We start from the raw sequence: 26624 nt of genomic DNA, 5'->3' as shown, positions 1-26624 counted from the left end.
TGTATAAGCAATTTTATTTCATTTCTAAACTGATACAGTATTAATTTAGACATATACATCAATATCATACGGTGATCAATGTAATTATTGTTATATGCAGCGCTAAAGACTTTCGGAATTCTTTCACGAAATTTTTACATATACAAAAGTAAGGATACTAATGGTACTAACATATGAGTCTTCTCTTTGAATGGAAGAATGATACAAGCAATCTTGAAAAAACACTAGTCTTAATTCTGCCAGACAATACATGATGAAAGATTCTACAAGAACAACTTAGCTGAATATTACACATAAAGTATAAACATATGATTGAAACTTTAGGCACCACCACACCGGAGAGCTTGAGAAGACAAGAACTTCCCAAGAAAATAAATCGGAAGTGTAATTCTATTCAATTGATTCTATCTGAATTATTCAGAGCCAGCTTTGTTATGAAATATTACATCAATTTCAATTAACAAAAACAACAATATATCAACTTGAGTATCATATCTCTTACATATTGAAAAAAAACAATGACAGAAGACACTCTGTATGTCATCGAATCTAAAATCAACAGTTACGACTTTGTGGTTTTTGCTCATAAATTAAGCACAAGGAAAGTGCAGTTATACATAAATCACATGTGAGTCGATTTGCAATCAATACACTTTTATAATATCTGTACTCACATATATACAATTCCAAGCTTAGAATGAGCACTATCTTTCTGCCATCTTCTTCCAATTCCTCTGGAATATGAGGTACAGATATGAGTCAATGAGGAGCCAATGGCTGCATATCTGGAATTCACGACAGATGAAATGACGTATAAACTTTTTTATTAGCCCTGCTGCTTCTGACCAGATGATGAGCCCCGCTTACTTAACTTCTTCAAAACACAAGCGATGGCAACTTTGGCACCTAGACCCGGATTGCCGTGGGATAAACAGATTAAGCCTCCAAGAAGAAGCAAGCCATTAGCTATCAATTTCTTTGAAGGCTTCCTCTTGCACTTTTGAGAATTAGGTCCATTTTCCTGACCACTGACACCATTGCTAGAACCAGAACCAGAAGCTATATCTGAAGGTGCTGCTCTAATAATGACATCTAGTTCACGGGGAACCTACATCCAAGATAAATCACCACTACAATCATGCTGTATTATAGATGGAAATCTAAGTAGATAAAACATCTGCAAAATCTTACATCACTACTAAACTAGCACACAATAGAGATTGTGGTCTACAACCAGAAGTTCCAGAGTATCCAGTTATACCTACCACCACAAATGCAGAGGAATGCTTCCTACTTATATAAACAACTTTACTAAAATGTTTTTACAGAGGTCCCACCCAGGGTGGGGCAAGCATCGATCAAACGTACGCAGTCTAAGTCTCAACCCTGCAAATATAGAGGAAGTCTCCTGTTAACCTATGATCTAGATCACCATTTACTATAATACGACAAATTAGAAGCATGGCTGCATAGATAGTAAATGAGCCCTTAGCTGATATATATAATCCAAAAGCCAGCAAAATGTAAACCTCCACATTTTTAAGCTTCGATTGCTGTATTAATTACACTTAACATTTTGCTAAACTATATCCTAAATTTCAGTTCAATGAAAATGAGTATATTGACCCTGCAGCTAGGAAACTTCAATGTAATAGTAATACAGTATTGCTTTAAGCAACCTTGCTAATCATATAGATTACCACTACAAGTTTTAATTGCTGTATCAATCACTTCTTCATTCTGTGCTAATAAAAATCTTAAATTTCAGTGCAATGAACATGTGAAGGCAAATGACAGAACACCACCACAACAGGCAGCACAGCAGCCTATACTCTGTCAGTGTTGTATGCGATTAAAAAAAATCCACTTAATGTTAAGTCCTTGTTGATTATGGCCTGGCTTTTTAAAATTGTTTAGATAACCTTTTTTAATAATTCAAGTGTGCAATCGCAAATCATATAATATTCCTAGGCAGCATGCACCAAAAGTCAACACTTCTGCCCGAAGTGCCCATAAAGATAACGTCACTGCAGCATAAGACATCAGAAATTGCCCATGATCACAGTATAAGCAACATCCAAATTTGCATATCTTATGAAAGAATTACCAACATAACAAGATGCCTATGAAACCAGAATATTATTCACAAGTCACTACAGCATCAAACAGTCAAACACCCAACAGACTTCTGCAACTTTCTCAAAAGAGTAAGGTACTCATTCCGCCCAGTCCCAAATTACATACCCACTTTCCTTATACAATGCTCCAAAAAGAGGTACCCATTTCTTTCCCGTCTAGCTCTCTCAACCTCAATACTTTCTTTGATTACTTATTTTCTATCTATCCAATTTTCCTTTTTTTCATTATACAATAAAGCCCCCACTGTAGTAGCTTTTGGACAACATTAGTTTTAGTCTCCATGCCCTGAATCCTGATGCCCTAAATAAGTGGGAACTGCAAAGTTAAAAAAAGGGATGGGGGTAATAGGGTAAATTCACATCTTCACATGACTAACAGTCATCAGAGTACTGACCTACTATATGTACAGAAACAATAGTTACTTTGAGCCAACCCTTCATAAAACGATAAGAAGGTGGCAACAAGGTTTCCCTAAAGACCCGCTATAATAGTTATATCATTCCACATATTCCTTATCACTCATTCTAAGTTGGGATTTTTTTTATATTCAATGTAAAAAACATGACAATTTTTGCGGATATCCCAAATAGTAAACATGGGGATATTTCCAAAGGAAGCTTTAGCTTGCTGACACAGTTTAAAGTGGTTAAAGGAAAAACAGGACAAAAAATAACTGAGCCTAACCTTCTGAATGACAGAAACAGCAGTCGTCGTTGAACTTGACTGCGGATGAGAGATTGAAGAATACTTGCGTAAAGCATCATCCATTTTACAAACATAACCCCATATCCCTTTTGCAAATGCCAACTTTGCGAATTCCACATTCAAACCAGCATCTTCTTGATGCACCATTCTGATTTCACTTGCATTTCTTCCAGGTACTGAAGCAATACAAACTCACCATCAACTCATCAAGTTTGTGATATACAACCACTCCTAGTTTCTTCGTCATAATAGAAGTTCTACATCCTCAATTACTAAACAAGAGAGCACTAATACCTCAGATGATTTTTCACAGAAGACAAAGCATTTTAGAAATACTAAAAAGAATCACCATCACCATCACAAAGATGAAATATAAGTTTAGCAAATGTAGCCATGTAGGCACTCAAAGGACAAGAAAACAATATATATATTTACTTGCCTTGCCGTATTCTCCACCCAGATCTGAAAAATGCAACACGTACATACTTCTTTTGAATAGGTGCCAAAGGATGCTCACATTCCTAATGAAGGTCATCAGCAATAGGCAAATTGTCTCAGGAAAAACACAATCGCAAAATAGCTAAGAAAAGTATAACTCAAAAGCTCAAGACATTTGGGCCAGTAAAAAAAAAATTAATATCGACAAAGAAGCTCTGTGTTTAACACAATGACTCGGTAAAAAAAAACATGCAACATATGAAATTATTAGAGCCACTTGTGAGGATTTGAAGATAACCTAGCCTGCAAAAGGGGGGGAAAAGGACAAGGTGATGAATTGAATATCTAGCTAAAACAATTTGAAATCCTTAACATGATTCCTCAAAAATCTCTTGCATAAAACCTCCTAATGCTTTTGCAACAACAGCATTCATTGCCCCTTCTCTAACAAGAAAAAAAGACAACCAATCCAAGCACCAGTATACTACATAAGGAATGTAAACAGAACAGAAACCAAACATCCTAAACAACTCTAAGTAGTTAATGATAACAAAATCCCTCCGAAGTCGACCACTAGCCACCAAAATGCAGCCCCAACGATTTTTTTTTAGTAATATCAATTATAATACATTGATCAAGAAGATTTGAATTCACTAACGAAAACTAAAGAAAAATATTGTTCCCAGGTGACATGTTACTTGTCGAACATTAAGCTGTTATGATGCACTCATGTACAGCAAGGTAATTCAAGCATATCAACAAATACAGATTATGATACCTCATAATTTTAACTTCCACATCGCAGACAGTATGTCAACCCGGACTTTCTACAATGTTTCAGGAATAAGGAAAATCAGTTGACCTGCTCTTTGAATATTTATTCCAGTCTATTTTGTTTTGTGAAGTACTTAATCATGATTCACATCAATCAAATTTTTTGTAAGAAAAAGAGCATAATAGAATTTCAAAATTTAGCATTGTTGATAGAAATTCTATAAGGCCACAAGGACTATGCAATATCTTTTTTCTGAATGTAGCGTATACAATACTATATGTATTTCGCAAACAGTATGTCACACACCAAACTTTGTCAAACAAAACTTTGAAGAAGCTCTAGTAATATTTTAAGTTAAGATGAAAGGTTAAAAGTAAGATCTCACCTTTGAATAGCAATAAAATATCTTATTGTTGCCTTCCCAAATCTTCCATGCCAAAACATATTCTCTAGGCATCAAAAGAGGAAACTTCTTAATGGTCCTCCCAATCTCAGTTCCACTTTCTTCATCAATCTGCAATTGCTCATGAGCAACCACTGTTTTGTCCCACTGCGTCCTATAATCACAGTCCATATAGAAGTCTCTTAGGGCTGCAGGGGTGCAATTCTCAAAAATAGTCACACTCAAGTATTTGATAGGACCATCCTACATAAAATAACAAAGAAACACAAATCAGTAACACTATTGCAGATTATCAAAGCAACCAAAGTCTTGCTTTAAAATAAAAATAGGGATCAAGAAATGACAAAGGCGTCAGTTAGGGATGAGCAATGGGGCTAAAAATTGAGCAGAATACGCACTAAAAAAAGTGGTCCTACTCTTCTACAACCTACTCATTCTTACAGGCCCATTATACAGGAAAGCTTTATATAACTCAAAACTCTTTCAAAGGTTGATGCATAACAAGATGCAAATTCAAATGGTCACTCTGAAATAAGGTGCAAAAACCATTGCAGTAATCTCTGCTTCATAAACTAGCTAGAAGAAAGACCAAACAGTCACCCGCCAGAAAGCAATTTTACATCTACGCCATAAGGCAGTCAAACACACTTTACTAGGAAAAGAGTTCCACAACTAAAACTCAATAGGAACGTAATGATTGTGTCCTTTGCAAGTAATGAAGGGATTGGTGAGCCATTAAAATATTCTCCACAAGATTGTTCAGACTCTACTCACAAGGTATTTGACATATCCAAAGCCTAAAAGGGAGAGAGAAAGGAGCAATTGGAAAGTAAATTATTCAACTCTATATCCAAGCACAATATGTAAACAATTTAATAGGGATGGTTACCAGTGTACCAGTAGTGAACTCTATGTCAACAAGCAAAGAACATCAGTGGAAACTGCCTAGAAAGAAAATTTTATCACATGCCAACATAAGCTAAAGAAGTACACAGAAATGTCTAATAATTTTATCACTTGGTCAAAATAGACAAATATGCCTACCTATGCCCCCCGAAATAGAGACTATAGAATCCAGATCTAAGGAAACACCTACATGGTAAAACATCCCTCCAATTAAATAAGTAACCAGAAAATGGTGCAATGTTAATAGTTACCTTTGGTTTACAGCATTTTGCCTGGTAGGACATAGAAGTCCTGCTTTTTGCAATGACGTTTTCCCATCTTACATTTTCAGTCTCACTATCTTTCTCATCCAAATTGTCAATCAAGCTTTTCAAATCACCATCTGATACTAGGTCTGATATTCTGCAGATGAAGCACAGAATTTTTAATATGAGAAGTTGAAAAGCATATATATATATATATACTACCTCCATTTCTGAAATTTCGACTCACTTACTATTCATGTGGTCAAAATAAAATAACTTTGACCACATTTTATGATTTATACAATCAAAATAAATTAACAAGTTTGGTCTTATTAGATTCCCCTACTGATAAATTTTTCAAATATCAACTTTTAAAAAAATTTACTTATACATAGCCGAAGTTATTAATGGTCAAAGATGTTCATTGAAGACTGTGCAAATGCAAAGTGAGTCGAACTTTTAGGAACGGAGGGAGTATATATATATATGTATATACTTTGCACTCGTAGCACACAGTCAGCCCATGAAGACCGGGATAATCTGTACAATAAACATCTATGCTCTTTGGTGCAGATCAAATCCAGCCCAAATAGAAAATTAGAATAAAAAGGCAATAGAGAGATTGATATTTGGAGATGACAATTGTATAGCAGATCAAAATATACAGGAAGTCTGATAGTAGTATAGTTCTATGCTGTGATTAACGACGCCCAAGCATATACAGTGATATACTCAAGAGAGGCATACTATTTCTACGAAGTACAAGCTACTCTTAATAAAAAAATATAATGGTACAACATACAAGTAACAACCACCACCCCCTCCCCCCCCCCCCAAATAGAATGGGATTTGCAACACAATTAAAAGGTATAATTTCCGGTGATTGTCAAACTGTCTAACAATGGATTATTGGTGGCCAAAAATGTATTCCATTCATGCAGAATAATCACAACACATATGAAGTACAGTACTATCTTAACAAGTTCCCAAAAGATTTTCCACGTCTACAAGAGTGATTCATGATTAGAATTTCATATACACCCCTACTTAAATAAAAGGCAGACCCACAATCGCAAAGAATATTTTAGTTAATTCATACCAAATCTTTAATAAATGGCAAAATTGGTCTCAACACTCTGAACTTTACGTAGTAGCCAAAACACAACAAACTAATGACTTGGGTGCAAAGCGTGTCTTTAATAAGATTTCTGGCCACCATTCTCGCGCGGAGCCGGTGTATTAAATTTTTATTATTCGATTTGCGTGCCAAAAATGTTCCGTTAAGGTTTCGGTGGTCATTTAGGCTCTTTAAGGGTCCAAATTCAGCTCGAAATAAGGAGAAAAAAAAAACGTAAATAGCAAATAGAATGAGAAATTACCGGAAAGAAGAGAGAGAAGCATCATCAGAGGAGAGAGAAAGAGGAGGAGAAGAATTGCGTCTACATCGAGCAATCAAACCTCGAACAACTGGAAAAATAAACTTGAAAATTTGCCATACAAAGATGAGAGAGATTGCAGCAATCGCAGCCCAACCTCCTCCTTTGTTTTCCTTCCATAATTCTCTAACTTCTGATAATGTTGACGATGATGACGATACCAAAACTTCCGCCATTTTTTATGTTCCTGATTACTTTGCTGAAAACCCTAATTTGATTGCAAGCATCAATCAATGAAAATGAGAGATGATTTTGATGGTTTACTGTGGTAAGAATGAAGAAATTTGATTGAATTTTGGGAAGCTAATTTGAATTGAATTGATTCGAATTTGATGGAAACTGGAAATCCGCCATTGATGAGGTTTTGGAAGTGAGGAAAGAGGAGAAAAAGGATAGAGTGTTTATAACGACTGTCGAATAAGTAACACACCAATCTCTCTTCTAGTGATGTTGACCTGTCTTGGATTGACAAATGGGCAACATCTACTTAATTCTTCCATTTTTTATTAATTGCATCATTTGGACTTTACGAATACCATTTCAGCACTTCTCGTAATTTGTAGAAGCAGAGACGTTAGTGGCGGTTCCAAGAATTTTTCCTTATGGGTTCGGAGCCTCGGAGTTCATAAGATAATCTAGTTGATTGATGTATGTCGATAAATATAATACAATACTTGTACAAAATAAAAGTATGATTGTGTAAAATAAAATACTTCACATGCTTTGACTTTAATGAAAAGGAAAAAATATTCCGTAAAAACAGCGAAATGAAGCAAAAATAATTATTGAAATTTACAGGGTAGTATATAACATCTCAAGTTAACAAAATAAAATAGATCAGATAATTAAAAACAGCGAAATGAAGCAAAAATAATTATTGAAATTTACAGGGTAGTATATAACATGTCAAGTTAACAAAATAATGGGATTTGATCCCACGTCAACTAGTGAGATTATTTCACAAGAGTTTTTGACCGTTGAACCACGGACAATGCATAGTATCATACAATAGTTGTATTCTATTTATCTTAAATTTGTTTTATCTCTAAATTACGAATTTTTCCCAAATCCAATATGGGTTCAACAACCCACTGAACCCATACTGGAACCGTCACTGAGAGACGTGTAGTACTGTAATGAAAAATACTTGTCATAAAATTTTACATCATATCAGAGTTATCGAGATATATAATATTATGATATAAATACTATGAATTATACACTAGAATGGAAAGTTTGAAATCTAATGGAAAGTAGTGGCGCAGTGAAATATTGCAATTATAAATGAATGGAAAAAGTAAGTGTATCTTGCTCTAATATTGATTAAATTTATTAGAGTATGTACCAAGATACACCCAACTCTGATGTGAAAACTTATTTGAACATTTTGTTGCCTACTTGAAAAGTCCTCCAAATGTTGCTATCAAGGATAAACTAAATGCCCAGCATATATGAACAAAGGGGGAAACTAGCTAAAAAAAAAAATTGGTACAAATTACAACAAGATGTGTGTACACGGATGCACAGTAGAGATAATCACAAATTGAATTCAATTGGCTTATAAACAAAACAAAATTAAAATCAAAAGAGATAATTTTAATTTTGTATTACCATGTGTTTTTGTTAACACCTCAAAATTTGTGGTTATTTGCAACCAAATAATAATTGTGGTTTTTTTTGCAACCAAATAATAATTGTGGTTTTTTTTGCAACCAAATAATAATTGTGGTTTTTTTGCAACCAAATAAAAATTGTGGTTTCCTTCTAATTGGGGTAGGACTTATATGTCAGCATGTGTTGTGACAAAAGTTTACTGATAAACTTCAAAAATTATTTATTGAATTGGACTTTTTTGCCTTTCATAATGGATTAATCATCACTAATACATTATCCAAGATGTTTATTTGGGAAATACTCACCCTTAAAAGTAGAATAAGCTTTCAATTTTCTCTTTCCTTTCAATTTCCGTACAATTTTGGAGATAATAGAATAAAAAGTAAAATGAAGATATTATAAACTTCTACTCTTATTCAAAAAAAAAAAAAAAAAACTTCTACTCCTGTCACTCCATGACAGATTTTTTTTTTTTTAAATAAAAAACAGCAGGTAAGCAAAATTTTACAAGTGTAAGAATCAATCCTATGACAAAATTTTATGGTACATCTCAAGTCAATTGATCAGTTACAAGTTACAAAAATAGATATGCAAGAACTTCTAGGCCTCAACTAACCCAAATGCTAAACCCCAAAGCTAATATGGATGCTGACCAATCTAGCTAGCTCTCGATCATTTACAAGAAAGTAACAATTATATTTGGGCTATTGCCTGTAGTTATGGATCCTTCGGATACAATTTGCTTCTATCTGCAAGAGCTGTTCCAATGCACAGCATGTCAAGTCTACAAGTATATACTGCTGCCTGCTGGTGTTCAGGTTAATTCAACTTCCTGATTCATGTCAGATACTTCATCGCTTAAATCACGACCTGATGTTTCGATAGGGAACAACAAGACAGATACCCCAGAAACAAAGATTATGGCCTCAAACAGAAGAATGGCTGTAGTTCGGTGACAGCCATGAATTAGACTAACTGCCACAAGGGGGCAGGTCATTCCACCAATTCTTCCCATAGAGCTGGCAACACCTACTCCCGTTGTTCGAACTGAGGTTGGGTATATCTAGTCAAAAATAGACAGAAGATTAATATTGCAAAATTAGCAAGTACAAAAAAATACATAAAATGAATAATATGCATCTGTTAGTAGATCAATAAGCTCCTGTTAGTCCTGTATAATGGCACAGTACAGATACTAAAGGTCAAGTTGTCAACATCATGGACATTTACAGATTCCACAAGTTCCACGTAAATCAAACACAAACTCGTTAACATGCCTTCAATTGATGTTTTTGATCAAAAGAGCTTTATGAGTAAGTTATAAGCAGCAACTCATATTTGCACCAAAAAAAATAAGCAGCAAACAGCTGAGCAAGAATTTGGGATGTCAATGTGGGTCAAGGCATTAAAAGTAATTAAGAAAAGTTGGGTTTCCTGTCCTATGAAATTGCTCTTATCGTTGACAAATTTATCACTTTATTCAATTCTCATTCCTCAATCATCCAAAAAACAGGTATCATATGTTAGTTCCTCACAGTTTAGAGGTTCCACTCTTGTATCACAGTACTTAAATAATACAAGGGGAGAAAAGGAGGGAAACTAGAAACTATTCTCTAAATAGAATCTATAGCATTTATGAGATGTTCTAGACTATTTAATTCACATTGGCTACAGCTACCACCAAAGGTAGTATAGAATGGTAAAATATACAGATATTATTGATTTTTGAGGTTTTGCATTCACAATTTACAGCAACAGAAGGAATACAGGGATACTAAAATGCATTGAAGTTTGAAAGTCACAAGTCAATCACTCGTCAACTGTTACGAACAGCTTAACCATAATTACCAACGTATAGATTACTGATGATGGAAAATGTCCAGCCATTTGGAATGTTTCTTACAGCATGAAAATATAGAAAGTACATCAAATTTGGCAGACTGAGTTCTGTAAGTTACCTCTGGGGCATATATGTATATAATGTTGAATGTCGATGTGATACATATGCGGGCACCAAATAGAAGGGGTGTTACTAAGCCCCCGGACTGATAGAAGGCCAATGGTAAAAGGAAAAGGCAGCAAAGGAAAAACATAGATGCCATAGAAACCTTGCGACCAACTTTGTCCACCATTGCTGCAGACAGAAGCAGCCCTGGAAACTCTAGAATATAGCAAATCAACTGACAGTAATTAGTCCCTTTCACAAGGAGTAACAGGATAGCCATTCCTAATCTGAAATACAAAAGTAATACCTGCAAAACTGGTTATGAAAACATTTCTGTAGTTAACATCCAAAGATTTTCCCGACTCTGATGGAGAATGATTTGGAGTACACTTATTATCACCACTGCTCAGAGCAGTCGTCAACAACACAAGTCCATAATATGCAAATGCATTTCCTATGAACACTACCCATAAGAGCAGGGTTGACCTTAGTAGTTGTGGTGAAAGAAGTGTGAAGACAGATGTTCCTTTTTGTGGACAGCTTGTAGAATCCAAGCTATCAACTATTTCAATTTCTCCTTTGTTTGGTGATAGCAAACGTGCATCTTCTGACGGAAGATCAACTATTTTGGCAAATTGGTGTTCAGAAACAAGAATACCAGGTGGAAGTTCTGCTTGGTTCAATCTTGCTATCCTTTCCAAAATTTCTACTGCTTCATCTGTCCTACCTGTCCTGCACAGATATCTGGGTGATTCGGGTGCAGTTCGGTAGAAGACGAGAAGTACTGCAGAGGGGACTGCAGAAAATGCCAGTAGCCATCTCCAACCCAATGAAGGCATAACAATCTACAAAAATGCCGAGAATAAACCGAGTAAACAAATGGCAATTCCATAGCTGAAGAAGTCTAACCATGACAAATTAAATCATAACCCCAAGTCCTAACACACTCCACCTTTCTATTCATTGGTGGAAAAAGTCATATATGAAGTAGTTGCCAGAATGAATTTCATCCCTCATACATCCCCCAACCCACCCCCCCCCCTCCCCCCTCTCCCCCCTGGCCACCCTTTGATAATCAAACCATGGAAACATACCCCTTCTAGCTAATTCCTCTTTCTACATAACAAACATGGGATATATATACTCCCATGTCCCAAATCCCACTAAGAAGCAGCCCAAAATAGAATTAAAAATGTAAATTGGGTTATTGCTATTGATTTATTGCTACTGTAAGCGTGCATTGACTGATACAGGCCAGAATCAAAGAAAGCAGTTCATTAAATGGTACAAATGTGTTCCAAGAAAGAACAAAAGGCAAACATTATAGGATGGAGGGAGTATCTATGAACATTTTCTAAACTTTGAGGCTCAAGTAATTCAATAATGGCATTGTCTTAACAATGAATATTGCTATTTAAAATTACATCTGTACATTATTCCTTCCAAAGTCTGCTTTTCATTTGCTAATGGCAAATTGTTGTATTCTTTTTTAAGACAGTACCATCATAACACACAAAAATTCATAAAAACTAATAATGGTATAGGAGGGATAATGTTGTTTATAGAATTATACCCAAGCTAGTGAAGCCTCCAATAAGGTCCCAACAGTCCAAAAGGCTGAAAACAGAGACATCCAGGTACCTCTTCTGGGAGCAGGAATGAATTCCAAAAGCCAGGATGACAATACCGGCCCTCCTCCCAAACCAAGACCAACAAAGAAACGAAAGAAGATCAATGTTGCATAGTTTGGAGCAAGAGCGCTAGATATTCCAGCTGCTGATGTAAAAATCGCAGTTATGAAAAATCCATTCCTGGGAGATAAGATAAATTTGATAAAAATGACAAGTCTGTGTGAATATAGGATAAAAGGCATGGCAGCAGCTTTATTATTATCAGATCATAATCATTTTTTACATGAAAGTATGAAACACAAGCTAAACTATACAGGCAAATCATTAGCATCAGCACAAGGAGTCAAGGACTCAATGAAGTAGAACAGAAACTGGCATAAATGGCATATAGGAGATGCAAATAATTGTTATTCTTATTTCTGTAGTAAAACACAAGTATGTCACTCTGAATCTTATGATACATGCGTATAAATAGAACGTGGCATGACTACTTTATACAGACAGAATAATTTTTTAACCATTATATGATTCTGCTAGAGCATGACATCAAATTAAATTACAATTCTCAGTTAGTACTTACATAAACAAGTTATTTAAGAGGCATAGAGAAAATCTACATAATTGCTGGCTCAGGCTATATGGCCTCTCCATAGGTTTAAAACATAACTTCAAGATTAAGGCCAAATAAACACTTATAGAAAAGGGTTGGAGGGACCCAAGGTCGATTAGTAAGAAGTAAATTGTATATATGCAGAAGTGATGGTTATGAGATGTCTGCAAATGATAACAATAAAAATGGATGAGAAAGGCTAAACCAAAAAGATATCTTCACTCACTATATGTTTTAGCTTGTACGAGATTGCATCATTAACAACATCAAATACTCCCTAGCTTCCATGAAAAAGGAATCAACTGACAGAAAAGCTCACCTCCGCCCATACTTATCTGAAACAATGCCCCATGAATATGAACCAATCAGCATGCCAGCAAAAACCACACTGGTTATCATACTTTCTTTATTTGGAGAAAGGCCCCATTCTGCCTGAACAGCTGGTCCAACAAAGGAAAGAAGCATCATCTCCATTGCTTCTGCAATCCATCCCATTCCAGCATAAGCAAGGAGATAAATCTGAAATTTTCCAGAGCCCATGGCAATGAGGGCATCATCAACCGTATACTTTTGAGTTTCTTCTTCCATCTGCAAAACATTTGATAAAATTCTGCTGATTTTAATTGACAACAAATTGCTAACAATATAACAATTGTAAAGCTCAATAACTCAATAAGCAGCATGGCACCCAATCCATCAGCCTGTACAAAATCACTAACATTGTATGGTAAATGATTTAAGGAAACTAAATGAACAACTAAAGAGTCTGTCACAGATTCAGCTAGTCAGCTTCCCTCCTCAAACATAGAATCAGCAGTTTTGCTATACAATAGGCGGTGATTCCAGGAAGAAAAGCGACAAATTCTCATCATCAGCTACCACTTTTTTTCAATCATTTCTCAGAAAGTATTTTGCAAAGAGAAATTTGTCATGATATAACAATATAAACAACTTCATTAATAGGAGTACTTTCTATTACTTATATCAAGAGTCAAGACCATAATTTAAAGTGCATTGAGTAGTCAATACGCACACATACACACACATAATCTACAATGCATTGAGTAGTCAAAACACACACACAGTCACTAATAATCTACTGCATTAGGGAAGTGAACACACACACACCATACATTTACTAATTGGAGAAACTGATACATAACACCCAAAAATTAACAATTTACTGAGCCTACACAATGACATTTTAACAGGCTTCTACCAAAAACCAAAATCAGCAATCAAAAACTGGAACTTGACTCGAACCCGATGAATGTTCCATGAATCACCAACATGGCAACATTTAGCCTTGATCATTTGCAATTTCCAAGCTCCCACATTCTTAATATATACCATAACATATTAACATTGCACTTTACCCAATTTAGCAAACCATCGTCTCATAATGCAGATCTCTATATTTCCACTGACTTACAAACTTACACTAACACAAATAATAGGTTAAATCTGCAACTAATTCCAATAACAACCCAGATCATCTAGTCAACAATCATATAAACTACAAATCAAATCAACCCAAAATATCATCAATTAACAATAACACTAAATCACCCAATTAATAAATAATCATATAAACAAAAACTCAAACTAACCTCAATGTATTAGCACGATTCCCAAGACTAAGAAAAGGGAATTCAATCAAAGATTGATAAAGCATTAATTTGTTCTATAAACTGCCATAAACATTGGATTAATTTCTGCTTTGCTCCCTACAACAATGGCTGAATTAAATTTCTCTCTCCTTTGATTCAGATTCAGGGTTGAAGATGAAGAAGATACTCGTAGTAATAAGAAGATGAAGAATAAACCGACGCATTTTTTACTTTTCGACGTTTTATAATAAGTATTTTTGGTCAAACAATGAAACAGTGTAATGTCATCGAGTTCGCCTAGTTTGCAGTTTTGCACATGGCGGATATAAAATTCTTAGAATATTACAACTTGCGACATTTTCTAAGCACAATCGCTAAATTCGACGCTTTAGTTGAGTAACGTGTAAAGACGATTTTGCCCTTTGTCGCTCTCTGTCTCCAAGCTCCAACACCATAGTTCTTAATTTCTTATTCTTCTTAGCAACAAGCCTACTATGTCTATACTCTATAGTATTATGGGATGGTTCCATCATGGTACGTGAGGCCCGCTAGTGGGGTGCATCATAATAGATTATGGAGCTATTGGAAAAGATGATTTTGGCCTTTTACATTTTTTGTTTTATTTTCAAGTTTGACATAAGCACAAGTGCACGATGGAAAAAAAAAAAAAAAAAATTCTTTTTTGGATACGAGCAAACAAATAGTCTTAAAACTTTTATGAAGCTTTGGGACACAAGCATTAAGTTGATTTGTGTATAACTCTCTTTAGATAAGTTGGCATAATTAAGTTTTTTTGGAAAATTAAAGGAAAAAGTCAATAAGAATAATCTCAATTATCCTAACTATATAAGGTGTTATTCAAATTAAAAAATAAAATATAAATAAATAAATAAAACTATATGTATAAGGTGTCTGGAGAATTGGAGTACCTTCCCCAAAATGAATCCCGTGACATGAAGAAACAAGTGCACATAAAATGACATAATGAATTGTTTCTCTAAGAAGAAAAAGAAATCAAATGTATTTCTTAGTTTTGTAACTAAAGTGACATATACTATACACACTTATAAACCCTTCTCTTGCCAATGTCTTTTGCCTAGCCCAACCATCTTGAAAACCTCCTAGCTACTTTCAACAATTCGCATCACTCAGATATTTGATGACCACAACAATATTTTATTCTTCGAGCGAGCCCCCGTTTCTTACTTCTTCTGTCCCATAATACATGACATATAGTCAACATTGCACACATGTCAATGCACTGGTTTGACTTTATTTTTATATAATTAGATATTAATGAAAATTATTTTAAAAATTATATTATGAAACTTTATATTTATACCTATCTAACAACATATTTTATGATAAAATATGTTTTTATTATGTTAGTAAAAAATTATGGTCAAAGTTAATGCATGAATAGTGAAAAAAGTCCAACGTCTCATGTATTATGGGACAAAGGAAGTAATTGAGAAACATGGGATGTTTCTTTATTGACATAAATATAAATAAGATCATAAGAGTACATTTATCAACGCTTAATATTTTTTGCTCAATTAACACTGTTAACTTTCCATCTACCTCCTCTCTTCTTCTTTTGCCTTTTCCCACAACAAACTCCATTGAAGGAGTTTGATTTTTCTTTTTATATTTTATTTTCGACACCTTTCATCTCCACTAACATGTCCACCACTATTTCTGGCGATTTCGCCGCCAAATCAAACGAAAACCCTAAGAACAAAAAAATAAAGGGCATCGTCAATCCTAAAGGGTAAAGGTGTTATGTTTCTCCATTGAAGAAGCCCTTGAGCTTCTAAAATCTCTATTGAACCTTTTGAAATCTCCATTCAAGAGCTCTTCAAATTTCAATCGAATTCACGAAGTTAGCAAATTGTTAACTTCTGTTTATGGCTGAAAATACAAATTTACCCCCCACATACCTACTCAAAATGATAACAATGTCTCATTGAGAAACAAACCGATATCTTTTCTCATGTTGAGTTACTTGTATTTTCTCCTATTTTTCTTCGACTTTAATGGGTATGCAATTTCTCTTCTCTTATATTTTGTCTTAACCACATGCACATTCTAAAAATAAAATTCAATTCCCATACACCTTCAAACTCAAGTTCCCAGTCTCATCTTCCTACTTCTTTATAACAATATATACCATTCTTTTCTTACTTTAATGGGTATTCAATTGCTTATTTTGGAACTACATTATGAGATGAATCAAATAAGATCTCACATATTTATATTTTTTCTAATCTATTTTGGAATTAAAGTATGTGATAATTCAAGACGTACTTTACAATAGAAAGTGTTTGTGATTTTATGCAACACCTTACTTCAATGACAAATTAAAGAAGATGCTTTGATACAATAATAATTACATTCAATAATATTTTAGATGTTTTGAAGAAAATGAAACATTTAAACTATACAAAATTCATGTGAGAGAGCTTGTTGTTGTTTTTTTTTTTTCTCTATCTAAATGTAAAATGGTGTTTTTTTTTTTCATGTGAAATAATCTTTATATGGATGACAACACTTGTATACAACCTATTGTTTTATTCCGTATCATTTGCTTCTAAGACCTTTAGTCTCTATATATCAAATGGTCTTTGTACCCTTATAACTTTAATTCTATATTGTTTAAACTTGGAAAAAAAAAAATCATTTCACATGAGTTTCGTGAGAAGTTTATATGGTTTTCCTCACTTTTTATCTGCTTTCTTAACTTATATGTCTTTCATCATACATCAAATTAGCAATATTTCTAGATTGAACCAAATAATTTAAAAAAAAAAAAAAAAAAAAAAAAAAACTAGTTCATATTCAACAATCATGAAATAACTCAAGGAAACTTGTTTATGAAAATTGGTATACCAAATTAGAAAATGTAATTTGTTTCCAACTTGCTTAAACCTTATTGTACTTGTGGGATTGTGGCGACTAGCAAGTGATTGTAACCTAGTAGGGATACACAAAAAGTAGTGAATATGATACCAACCATAAAAGTAGAAGGTTTCCCATCCATAAATAATTTCATTTTTAAAATCTTAAAGAAGATGATGATGTCAGCACAAGTACCGTATCATGGGTACCAAAGGCCAGCCAACTACCACCTTCAAATTCCTTAATGACCTCACCAATCTTTAATATATACACTAATTATAGTTTACTACTTGTACTTTATTAGTATTCATAGTACTTGTCTAAGAAACTTATGACCAAATGACTCTTTTTTAATTGTATTTTCATTGTTTTGTAGCCTAGGAAACTAAGAATTAATTACGGAGTATTCAATAAGATGTGTTATTATCCTACGAGATGAGGTTGTGCTACTTCTCCTGAGCTAAAATAGTTGACACATACTCTTTTTTGACTGTTTAAAATAATTAACACATTACAATATTATAAATGGCAAGGATGATTGTTATAAAACTATATTCACTGTACCATACTTATCATGATCCACTAGCTTTTCTCATTCTCACATTTTCCATTTTTAAACTACGTATCTAATAAAATATGTCAAATATTTCAAAACAGATAAAGTATTACCTGAATTTGAGTAATAATCTTTGTAAATAATTACAACACTTCGTATTATCTATAGATGCGAGTGTGATTAAACATCTTGACATCACATCCAAAATTAAAATATCTCATGTGCAATTACATTTTACAAATTGTACCCAATTTGCCTAATGATAGAAAGAATACAATTGCACTTAAATCACTTTCCAAATTATTTAGTGATTGGCTAATTGTAGCCATCAACTTGACCATGGCAAAGAAGTAGGGCACTTGGACAGGTAAAGTTTTTGGATAATTCTGACAGCAGCAAATTATTAATTTGACTAATTAACTTGCAAGTGGAAGCGTGAAAAATTGGAAAGTGGCTAAAGTCCAAAAAAGAGGGAGATGTTAAAGAGTAATAGAGAATCAATCAAGGTTTTATAATTGACAGATTAATTGAATAATAAACAGCATAATCCTGATCATGATACATTATTGCGTTACTAAGTCATTCACCTAAGGGTTAACGGCTATCTCACTGCTTTTTACCATCACCGTTTCTAAATAAATCACAGTCTGACATTTTGTATTATTTATATATAACGGAGTAATTTTTACAGCGGCAATTTTCTCATGTATTCGTATAATGTAAATACTGTCATACAGATATCAACTTAAAATTTTATAGTAGCAATCCTTTACTAATATTTAATTACTACACACATAAATTAATGGTCAAACGTATATGTTAGTAATTGTATCAAGTTTAATTGTGTTAACTTTTTTTTTTTTGAACGAAAGGTAAAAGAGGCAAAGAGTCTATGTCTAATGTCAGTGTTATTCGAACAACAGGATTCATGTCATCACATATATTTCCAAGTGCTCAACTTTAGTCACTCAACTATTGTTTGAAAGATTTTCACAATCCAAAATAAAGTGTGGAAATATCAATCAATTAATAACATAATACTATAACAGATATCAGGAATGACCCATGTCACTTTTTGGTGGTGTTTTTCCCTCCAAAGCCCCCCTCTCTTTTTGGCAAAAAATATTTTATTTTTGGAATATTTGTATAATACAACTATAATAATATTATTCCAAATCTTATATATTATCTTTACATAAAATGTATTTCTATTTATTTCGTGTTCTTAATTTTTTCATACACATTTACCTAAAATATTATTCTAACTCTTTCTAAATTATAAAAAAAGTGAGCCACTGGTTTAGATACAAGATACAATCATTACCGTCCGGACATCTTTTAGACGGAATATTATTGAATTTTGCCTAAAAAGTAATAATAAAATTGATTCATATAATTGATATTAAAGAAATTACATTAAAACATCACTTTAATTTATTTATTTTTTAAAATACCTCTAATATTTTGTTTCTTAGACAAATGAAGTATTAGATATGAGTATAAAATAAATGTTGTGTTCGACAGCTATATCATATGTCTAATTCTAGAAAAATGTGAAATATCAATCAATTTTTTGTTATTACGTAATTAAATAAATTAATATCTTAGTAAATACAAAAAAAATTATTACCTTTTGTTGAAAAATAAAAAAATTATTACCTTTTGTTGAAATATTTGATTGAGATAATAAATTTATTACTTCGACATTATAAATAAGTTGCATAGCAAAAGTTACGTCGAACGTAATGACAAGTGACATCTTCTTGTGTATTATTTTTTTTCGATAAAAAGCTATCATCTACAAATAAACTTTTAAGGCAATAAACAAACAAACAATAATTATAGGATAGCTTCAAACACAATTTTATATAATAACAAAGAGCGTCGATATTATGTTGAGCATCAATTAATAAACAGAAAATGTATTATTAATAATATAGGTTAGTGTTGCCTAATTGTGGATTATTATTGCCTTTAATGGTTCGAGTAGTATTTATTTCCATTAAAATTATTTTATTGGATATAAAGGTGATATATTTTTGTAATTTATATATTTACATGTATGTTGTGCTAATAGTGTTACTATAGATTTTATTCTGTTGTTTGATTAATATTTTCATGTTTATTAAAGGACATTTATAAAAAAGTCTTTAGTCATATAGTCACTAGATTGTACAATGTTATTGTATTGGGAATAATATGCATCATTAATGTAATATAATGCATACTACTGTTAAATATTTTCAACACAACTAATCAACCATACATTTTTTTTTTCTCAATTGTAATTTTAATAATTTTTTCTTATTATTATTTTTCTATATGCATTGCATTTGTTTATTGTATATGAGTTACCTCATTTTTATATTATATCACAATTAATTATGGCAAAAAGATTATAACTGCCGTGCATCGCACGGACACTAATCTACTTCATACATATTACAGTGTCGAAGATTTAACAAAGTATTTAAAGTAAAACAAAGAATTTTAGTAACATTAGAAAACTATATTCTCAATTAAACCTGATCTCAGTCAAATTCATATTAGTCGGAGTCTAATAGACTCTAAATTATCAGAAATGCTTTGCTTAAAAAAGAAACAACAGATAAATCCATTTAACGAGTAGCTACCATTTCACAATGATTGATCACAATCGATTAACTCCATATTAAAAAAGAAAAAAAATCTCCCACCTTCTCTTTCTTTATCTCTTGATAAGATGACAACTCTCGAGATCAACCAAACATTTGCCTTATAAACCCCACACATTAGCAAATTAACGATTCAAAGTAAAATGACAATGATGATGACTAAGACTGCACAAATTTGTCCCATTCACAATAACTAGGTCCCAAATAATTTTTCCTCCATCATCTTTCGTGTTCTTTGTGGTTGTGTGAGTTCTTCTCTCTCTTCAACTCTTGGCTCATTCTCTCTCTGCTAAATTCATCTGAAATCTTCACCTTGTAACTTTAACCCACCATTTTTTTTTTTCCGATCTATTATTTTGCCTGGGAAGTTCATACTTTTCTCTGGTTTCCAGGTATGCTTAATTTCTTGTAAATCCTACATTCTGAATATGCAATAACACTAATTTATATCCCATTTTTCTGGGTTTTTTGTTGCTGTATTTTTGCTCATTTCTTGCTATTTGTGTGTTTTTTTTGTGTAGAATATTTTGCAATTTACTGGTTTTTTGTTTATCTAAGACACTGTGTATGTGTGATAATTCAGTTGCAATTGGAGAAAATATTTCTTAAAAAAGAGAGAAAATAATGAGTTGATTAAGCATGAACTTGAAAGGTTTTTTTTTTTTTTTTTTTTTTCTATTTTTTTTTTCTTCTGATTGGGCAATTATTAGTTGAATTGTTTGAGTATGAACAAAGTTTTTTTTTTTTTTTTTTTTTTTTTTTTTTTAATTTTATTTCTTTGGGGTTATTTAATTATTTGAACAGGAGATAATGTAATTAGAGAATCAGGGATTTATGCTCTATGTTTGTACTTTTGAATAACAGAACTGTTTTTTGCCTTTTTTTTTTGGGGATAAAAAGAAGTTACATTTTGCAAAGGTCTTTTTCTGTGTACTTTTTTTAAAGTAATAACTGGATAGATAAGCAATCATAAATCTGTACAGTCGAATACCAAGACACATACTTGTATATAGGCTGGTACACTTTTAATCTCCTGAATCCTGATTATTTTTTTCTTCTAATGTTGGTACATTACATAACATACTCCTAAACATTTATCAGCTTTCTATTTAGATCGAATTTGGATTTTTCTTTTTTATTTTGGATTGTCATCGTATATTTGTTTGATTTAATTAGCTGTATAAGAGTCTAATTAAGATTGCTTGTCTGCAGGAGAGATGCTGTATAGGTACCGAGGTTTTAGGGAAAATGTTGGGCGTTAGAGTGAGTGATTTAAGTAGAAGCAGAACAGTAATCATACAATTGCATTGCGTTTATTGTTGCTGCTGATAAACTCGAGTGAGTGGAATGGAAGAAAGCTTCGAGAACAATGCTGATTCAGAAACTATTTGGAATATATTGCATAATGGGATTTTCTCTTGGTGTTGATTGCTAAAAACATGAATAGATTCTTCTCTTAGGAAATCAAAGTGTGCGCTATTGGTTCAGTTATCGACGTACTGCTGATTAAGTTTTCGACTCTTCTACAGACTTTTATTTTATATCTTTGTCTAGTTGACATTCATATGTAGCTAATAGCGAGCTCCTGAATACTACACTGCTCACTCTTCCCTTTCTGTCTACCAAGCCCGTAATTAGGCGCTTGCAAGCTTTTTTTGCACGGCACAATTACAGCATAAGAAATATTCTGCAGACTTGCAGAGTAATTAGCATCTTGCATTTGTCAATTCTGGTGAAATATAACAGAATCTGCATCATGAATCATCCCAGTAGAGCATGCTTGATTGCAAGTGAGTCTAGCAAAGGGACTACTGCTTTTTGTCAGGCTCTTCCGTCGCTCGACTTCTCAAGCGTTGAAACCTACCAAGGTTCAGTGTCAAGTGAATCTTCATATCCTTTATTGAAGCAATTAGGAAAACTGAGACTCCCATCTGGACCAAGTGATATCTTCTCATCTAGCTGTGACAGCCATCTTAAGAGTACACCTTCTCGTTCTTCTATGTTCTGCACGAACTTGTATTTATCATCTTCAACGAGTTCAGAAGCTCAACGACAGCTTGGGAATCTTCCATTTCTTCCAAGCCCCTCTGCACCTCGATCAACAAAGACCCAGTTGGTTTTGAATGAAGATACAGATAGTCATTGTGAGCAAAAGCACTCAGAGGATTCATATAGAGATTTTTTTAATTATTCTGGAAGCTTTTCTGATGGTGACTTTGATGATGTTACTTGCGGAAGTGACTCTTTGGCCTTTTCAGAGCGTTTGGAGCTACAGTTATTGTCTGATGAACTGCAATTAGCTATAACTGATAACGGAGAAAATCCTGGAATTGATGTAAGTGCCCAAATAGTTGTGCTCTAGAAGAATTGGCTGATCATATGTAAAGAAGATTCTATGGCCTAGTCTTCATATCTCCGGCTATCTTATTAACTTTGTGAATAGCTGTTTGAAAATTTTCAGGCTTTTTCCTGCCAAATCTGATTTTTTTGCACTTTTTGTCTATTAGGAAATATATGAAGCATCTCCAGTGGCGTTGAGGCCAGGCATTCCATCAACAGTACAGAACAATGCTCAGCCTGTTTCACCATCCTTATGTGTTATTTCTTGTAACAAGACACCTGAGGCTGGTGCTTCTCATAAGCCAAGGATGAGATGGACACCTGAGCTCCATGAACGTTTTGTCGAAGCTGTCAAAAAACTTGATGGTCCTGAAAGTATGTTTCTGATTTATCTTTCTTTGTAATATGTTTTTAGTATTACTAATAATATATCTTTAAATTTGGATGCTCTAAATTTGGATGCTCTAAATTTGGATGCTCCAACTTTATGGCATCTTAAACTGAGACTATAATGGTTTGGGTTGGGGGGAGTATAAAGCATCAATGCAGATTGCAGATGGTGGATCTTTATTGAATTTTGTGAAAGTTTGCTTATTGTTCATTAAATTGCAGAGGCAACTCCTAAAGGTGTATTAAAGCTTATGAATGTTGAAGGGATCACCATCTATCATGTTAAAAGCCACCTGCAGGTAAGTAGATAACTGCGGTTCATGTTTCTATGCTGTTGCTTCTGTTCTTCATTAGCTGAACCGCTGAATGCATTCTTTCTTCTTCTGCAGAAATACCGACTTGCGAAGTATGTACCAGAAAGAAAGGAAGGTGAGACAAATTATGATTGTCATAATTGCAATTAGAAATTTCAGGAGTATGAGATGTTTAAATTGATTATGTAAGCATTAAGATTTTCTCTTCAAATCAAATATTATAATTGATCACCATTGTTTTCTATTATGCATCATTGCTTCTCAAGAAGAAAGAAAAATAGATCAATAATCATCAAGTTACTGAGAACGTCTCACATGTCAATAACGGCTTCTAAAACTATAGTATGTGCCTGAGAAAAAGTAGTGCTTTCATGTCCCCTAGATTTCTGGAACCTGAATCTAAATTCGTTTCTTTTTGTTATTTCAGTAGAGAAGAAGACTTCTAGTTCAGAAGAGGAAAAATCAGATTCAAGTACCAAAGAATCTGATGCATCAAAGAAAGGGTGTGTGACCTAACTACTGGTGATTTTTTTCCAGCTGTTTGCTGTCATTGTTAAATGTTTTCTTCTTTTTACAACTTCAGGAGTATAAACGAGGCTCTCCGAATGCAAATTGAAGTGCAGAAACAGCTGCATGAACAACTTGAGGTTGGTCTAGTTCGTTATCCTTAAAACTTTGCTCTACTAGCAATATCTTGTCAGATTGTACTACACCCCCTCCCTCCAGGCCATTTATCATCTATGTATTGACTTGGCTTCTGTTAAAATGTTGGTAATCTTTATAAAAAGTATGATTAGTAGTCGTAATACTATCTTCAGAAAAAGAAAAAAGTTATATCTATTATAACTTCTAATGTAAATTAGTAGTATCCATGGTGTTTTGTTCTGAATTTGTTGTGTGCACAGGTGCAAAGAGCACTACAAGTACGCATAGAGGAACACGCACGCTACTTGCAGAAAATCTTAGAAGAACAGCAAAAGGCTCAAACTGCCTTGGTCTCATCACAGTCCTTGTCATCAGTTACTAGTGAAGAGCCAGAGATGGAACTGTGTCCTAGATCACCCTTTATCAGCCCTGAATCACCACCTAAGCCTGCTGAATCCAAAACTGATGTATCCATTACATTGCCATCAAAGCACACAAACGAGGACTCTGAGCATCAACCATGCCAGAAAAAACCTCGACTGGAAGATGAATCTAAACCTGAGCCTATTTCGGACGTGCCACCAGTTGTCGACATTTCTCTATGATTGTGTGGTATCTAAGACTTCTACCCGTCAGTCTTTTTCTCTACCTTGTAAATATAGTCTCTACGAGCCATAGCTAGTATCAATATAGTCTCTATGATTGTGTGATTTATTTTTTCTTTCAACTTCCTTAAGTACTCTAGGTCATATTTTCGCGCTTAATCAGTGATTCCTTTTCTTTTTTGGCACTCCCCTTTCCTCCAACTCCAAAAGATTCTTACCAAAGAGAGGGAAAAAACAAGTTATTCTTTCACATTATTGTGCTTGAATTTTAATATCTGAAGACTGAAGCTCTTGTCAATCTTTAAAGCAGGAACAGTTGGTGTCATTAGTCAATGCAATAACATAAGCAAATTTAAAGCTCTTGTTAAACCTACTTTCCTACCAAGTTAATTTAGTTTGCTAATTGCAAATTAAAAAAATTGTTTTTTTTTTTTAAAAAAAAAAAATTCAATATTAAACTTTTATCTTAAACTTAAATGTACTTGTCAATATTTTAGACTGGTGCAGTTGATGTTGTCAAAGCAATAGCCATTATTGCTATCTAATTAAGCCTTTGTAAATGTCAAGTTAATTTTTGCTAACTGTATTTATCTATGTGAAAAAAAAATGAATTGTATATAACAGTCCAGGAGACAGAATATTTTCTTGTCAGGTTCAATTTAGTTAATTATATTTATGATATACTTTTTGATCCAGCTATTTTCTTTTACATTCTGCAATCTACATGTTCTAGCCATATTGTATTAATAAAATTTTGTTCTATAAAAAGGTTATGTAGTAATTATGAACTAATAAATTATACGTAGTATTAGCTTTGGGCCTTTATACAATAAAGTACAACTTTCAATTATGTGTTGCCTTTGAGTCTTTAACCCTTTGTGAGTGTGTATACGGTGTACCCTCTATGTACTGTCAAAACCTAAGAAAAACAATTACATGAGGTTGAGGTGATGAAGTAATGACATTGCTCCTCACCTTAGTTCCCGGTCTAACAATCAAATCAATTTAACTTATCTTCCCCTTTTAGTGAGAGTTTGTGGAACTCAAATACGAAGTATAAAATTTTCTAGAGTACTTCGTATTTCTTTTTATTTTAATAGTATTTTTATATTTATAGGTGAAGCACGCAATATGTAAATAATATTAAGCATTTTATATAAAATTTTGGTTTCAAGGTTTTGTACCAATCAAAATTGGATTAAACTGATTTTTATGCTGCATTTACCAAGAAGAATACAATCTGTGTTATTTAATTTTACTGAGAAGTATACAATTCATGTTATTTAATTTTTTAACATACATTGAGAATATTCTCAATCCCAATAGAGGGTGCACTCCATTTTGCTCTTCTTAATATACTATTACGTTATATACGATGTATCTTCATAAAGTATTTTGCAAAGCATTGGTAATTAACTTTGTTGGAGTCAAAAGAGTAATGGTAATTTCTAAATCAACCACATGGCTAGCTAACTACTAATAATTGAATTTTTTTGTTTTAGAAACTCATAATTGATCTTAAACCTAAACCTACTTTTCAATGGCTTTTTAGGTGGATTATTTGCAAGTCAAAATTTTCATATAGTCATTGAACTTATGTTACAATATTAACTATGTAGTAACTTACACTATCTACCACTTTGAAAATTTAAAGTTCAGCATAGCTTTAAAAAAAAAATAAAAAAAAATAAAAAAATTGTTTCAAAAAAAATAAAAATAAACCCTGTATTTATAGTGTACACTTGTGACATTGATTGTTACAAAC

General features: G+C 33.2%; 3 protein-coding genes across 4 annotated transcripts; 1 reads left to right on the top strand and 2 right to left on the bottom strand.

The window, feature by feature from the left end:
• Positions 1-372: 372 nt before the first annotated feature.
• LOC110687931 lies at positions 373-7566 on the bottom strand. 2 transcript variants are annotated; one of them, XR_002504483.1, is made up of 7 exons: positions 6991-7566; positions 5618-5768; positions 4443-4703; positions 3284-3365; positions 2824-3020; positions 1266-1386; positions 1013-1108 (listed from the first exon to the last, which is right to left on the bottom strand). XR_002504483.1 is itself a non-coding variant. In XM_021864578.1 (6 exons), the coding sequence occupies exons 1-6, from the start codon at positions 7221-7223 to the stop codon at positions 827-829; spliced, it is 1206 nt and encodes a 401-aa protein (XP_021720270.1). In that variant the 5' UTR covers positions 7224-7562; the 3' UTR covers positions 373-826. The 2 variants fall into 2 exon arrangements, 1 of the variants encoding a protein (XP_021720270.1); XM_021864578.1 differs by lacking the exon at positions 1266-1386 and having other exon boundaries at positions 373-1108; positions 6991-7562.
• A 1537-nt stretch (positions 7567-9103) lies between these two features.
• LOC110687928 (organic cation/carnitine transporter 7-like) lies at positions 9104-15000 on the bottom strand. The gene is made up of 6 exons (XM_021864575.1): positions 14458-15000; positions 13167-13435; positions 12180-12417; positions 10914-11451; positions 10620-10822; positions 9104-9724 (listed from the first exon to the last, which is right to left on the bottom strand). Exons 2-6 carry the CDS (start codon positions 13433-13435, stop codon positions 9476-9478), a joined length of 1497 nt encoding a protein of 498 aa, XP_021720267.1. The 5' UTR covers positions 14458-15000; the 3' UTR covers positions 9104-9475.
• A 5399-nt stretch (positions 15001-20399) lies between these two features.
• On the top strand, positions 20400-25228 carry LOC110687927 (myb family transcription factor PHL6-like). Its single transcript, XM_021864574.1, has 8 exons — positions 20400-20957; positions 21778-22900; positions 23073-23280; positions 23518-23594; positions 23685-23724; positions 24037-24112; positions 24193-24256; positions 24515-25228. The coding sequence occupies exons 2-8, from the start codon at positions 22322-22324 to the stop codon at positions 24857-24859; spliced, it is 1389 nt and encodes a 462-aa protein (XP_021720266.1). The 5' UTR covers positions 20400-20957; positions 21778-22321; the 3' UTR covers positions 24860-25228.
• The last annotated feature ends 1396 nt before the right edge of the window (positions 25229-26624 follow it).

The sequence above is a fragment of the Chenopodium quinoa genome, unplaced genomic scaffold (genome assembly GCF_001683475.1).
Source record: "Chenopodium quinoa cultivar QQ74 unplaced genomic scaffold, ASM168347v1, whole genome shotgun sequence".
In the NCBI taxonomy this organism is placed as follows: domain Eukaryota; kingdom Viridiplantae; phylum Streptophyta; class Magnoliopsida; order Caryophyllales; family Amaranthaceae; genus Chenopodium; species Chenopodium quinoa.
Note: the sequence above shows the minus strand (reverse complement) of the source record. Positions and strands in the feature narration are given on the sequence as shown.

What these genes read in the sequence shown, in the direction of transcription:
- LOC110687931 (XM_021864578.1), bottom strand. Translation starts at nt 7,223, where the DNA reads ATGGCGGAAGTTTTGGTATCGTCATCATCGTCAACATTATCAGAAGTT. An exon ending in GCTTCTCTCTCTTCTTTCCG is followed by an intron (nt 5,769 to 6,990) that starts GTAATTTCTCAT and finishes CTTCATCTGCAG; the next exon opens with AATATCAGACCTAGTATCAG. An exon ending in TATTTTATTGCTATTCAAAG is followed by an intron (nt 3,366 to 4,442) that starts GTGAGATCTTAC and finishes GACCTTCATTAG; the next exon opens with GAATGTGAGCATCCTTTGGC.
- LOC110687928 (XM_021864575.1), bottom strand. Translation starts at nt 13,435, where the DNA reads ATGGAAGAAGAAACTCAAAAGTATACGGTTGATGATGCCCTCATTGCC. An exon ending in TTTCATAACCAGTTTTGCAG is followed by an intron (nt 10,823 to 10,913) that starts GTATTACTTTTG and finishes GCTATATTCTAG; the next exon opens with AGTTTCCAGGGCTGCTTCTG. An exon ending in TATACATATATGCCCCAGAG is followed by an intron (nt 9,725 to 10,619) that starts GTAACTTACAGA and finishes ATTTTTGACTAG; the next exon opens with ATATACCCAACCTCAGTTCG.
- LOC110687927 (XM_021864574.1), top strand. Translation starts at nt 22,322, where the DNA reads ATGAATCATCCCAGTAGAGCATGCTTGATTGCAAGTGAGTCTAGCAAA. An exon ending in AAAACTTGATGGTCCTGAAA is followed by an intron (nt 23,281 to 23,517) that starts GTATGTTTCTGA and finishes ATTAAATTGCAG; the next exon opens with AGGCAACTCCTAAAGGTGTA. An exon ending in AGCTGCATGAACAACTTGAG is followed by an intron (nt 24,257 to 24,514) that starts GTTGGTCTAGTT and finishes TTGTGTGCACAG; the next exon opens with GTGCAAAGAGCACTACAAGT.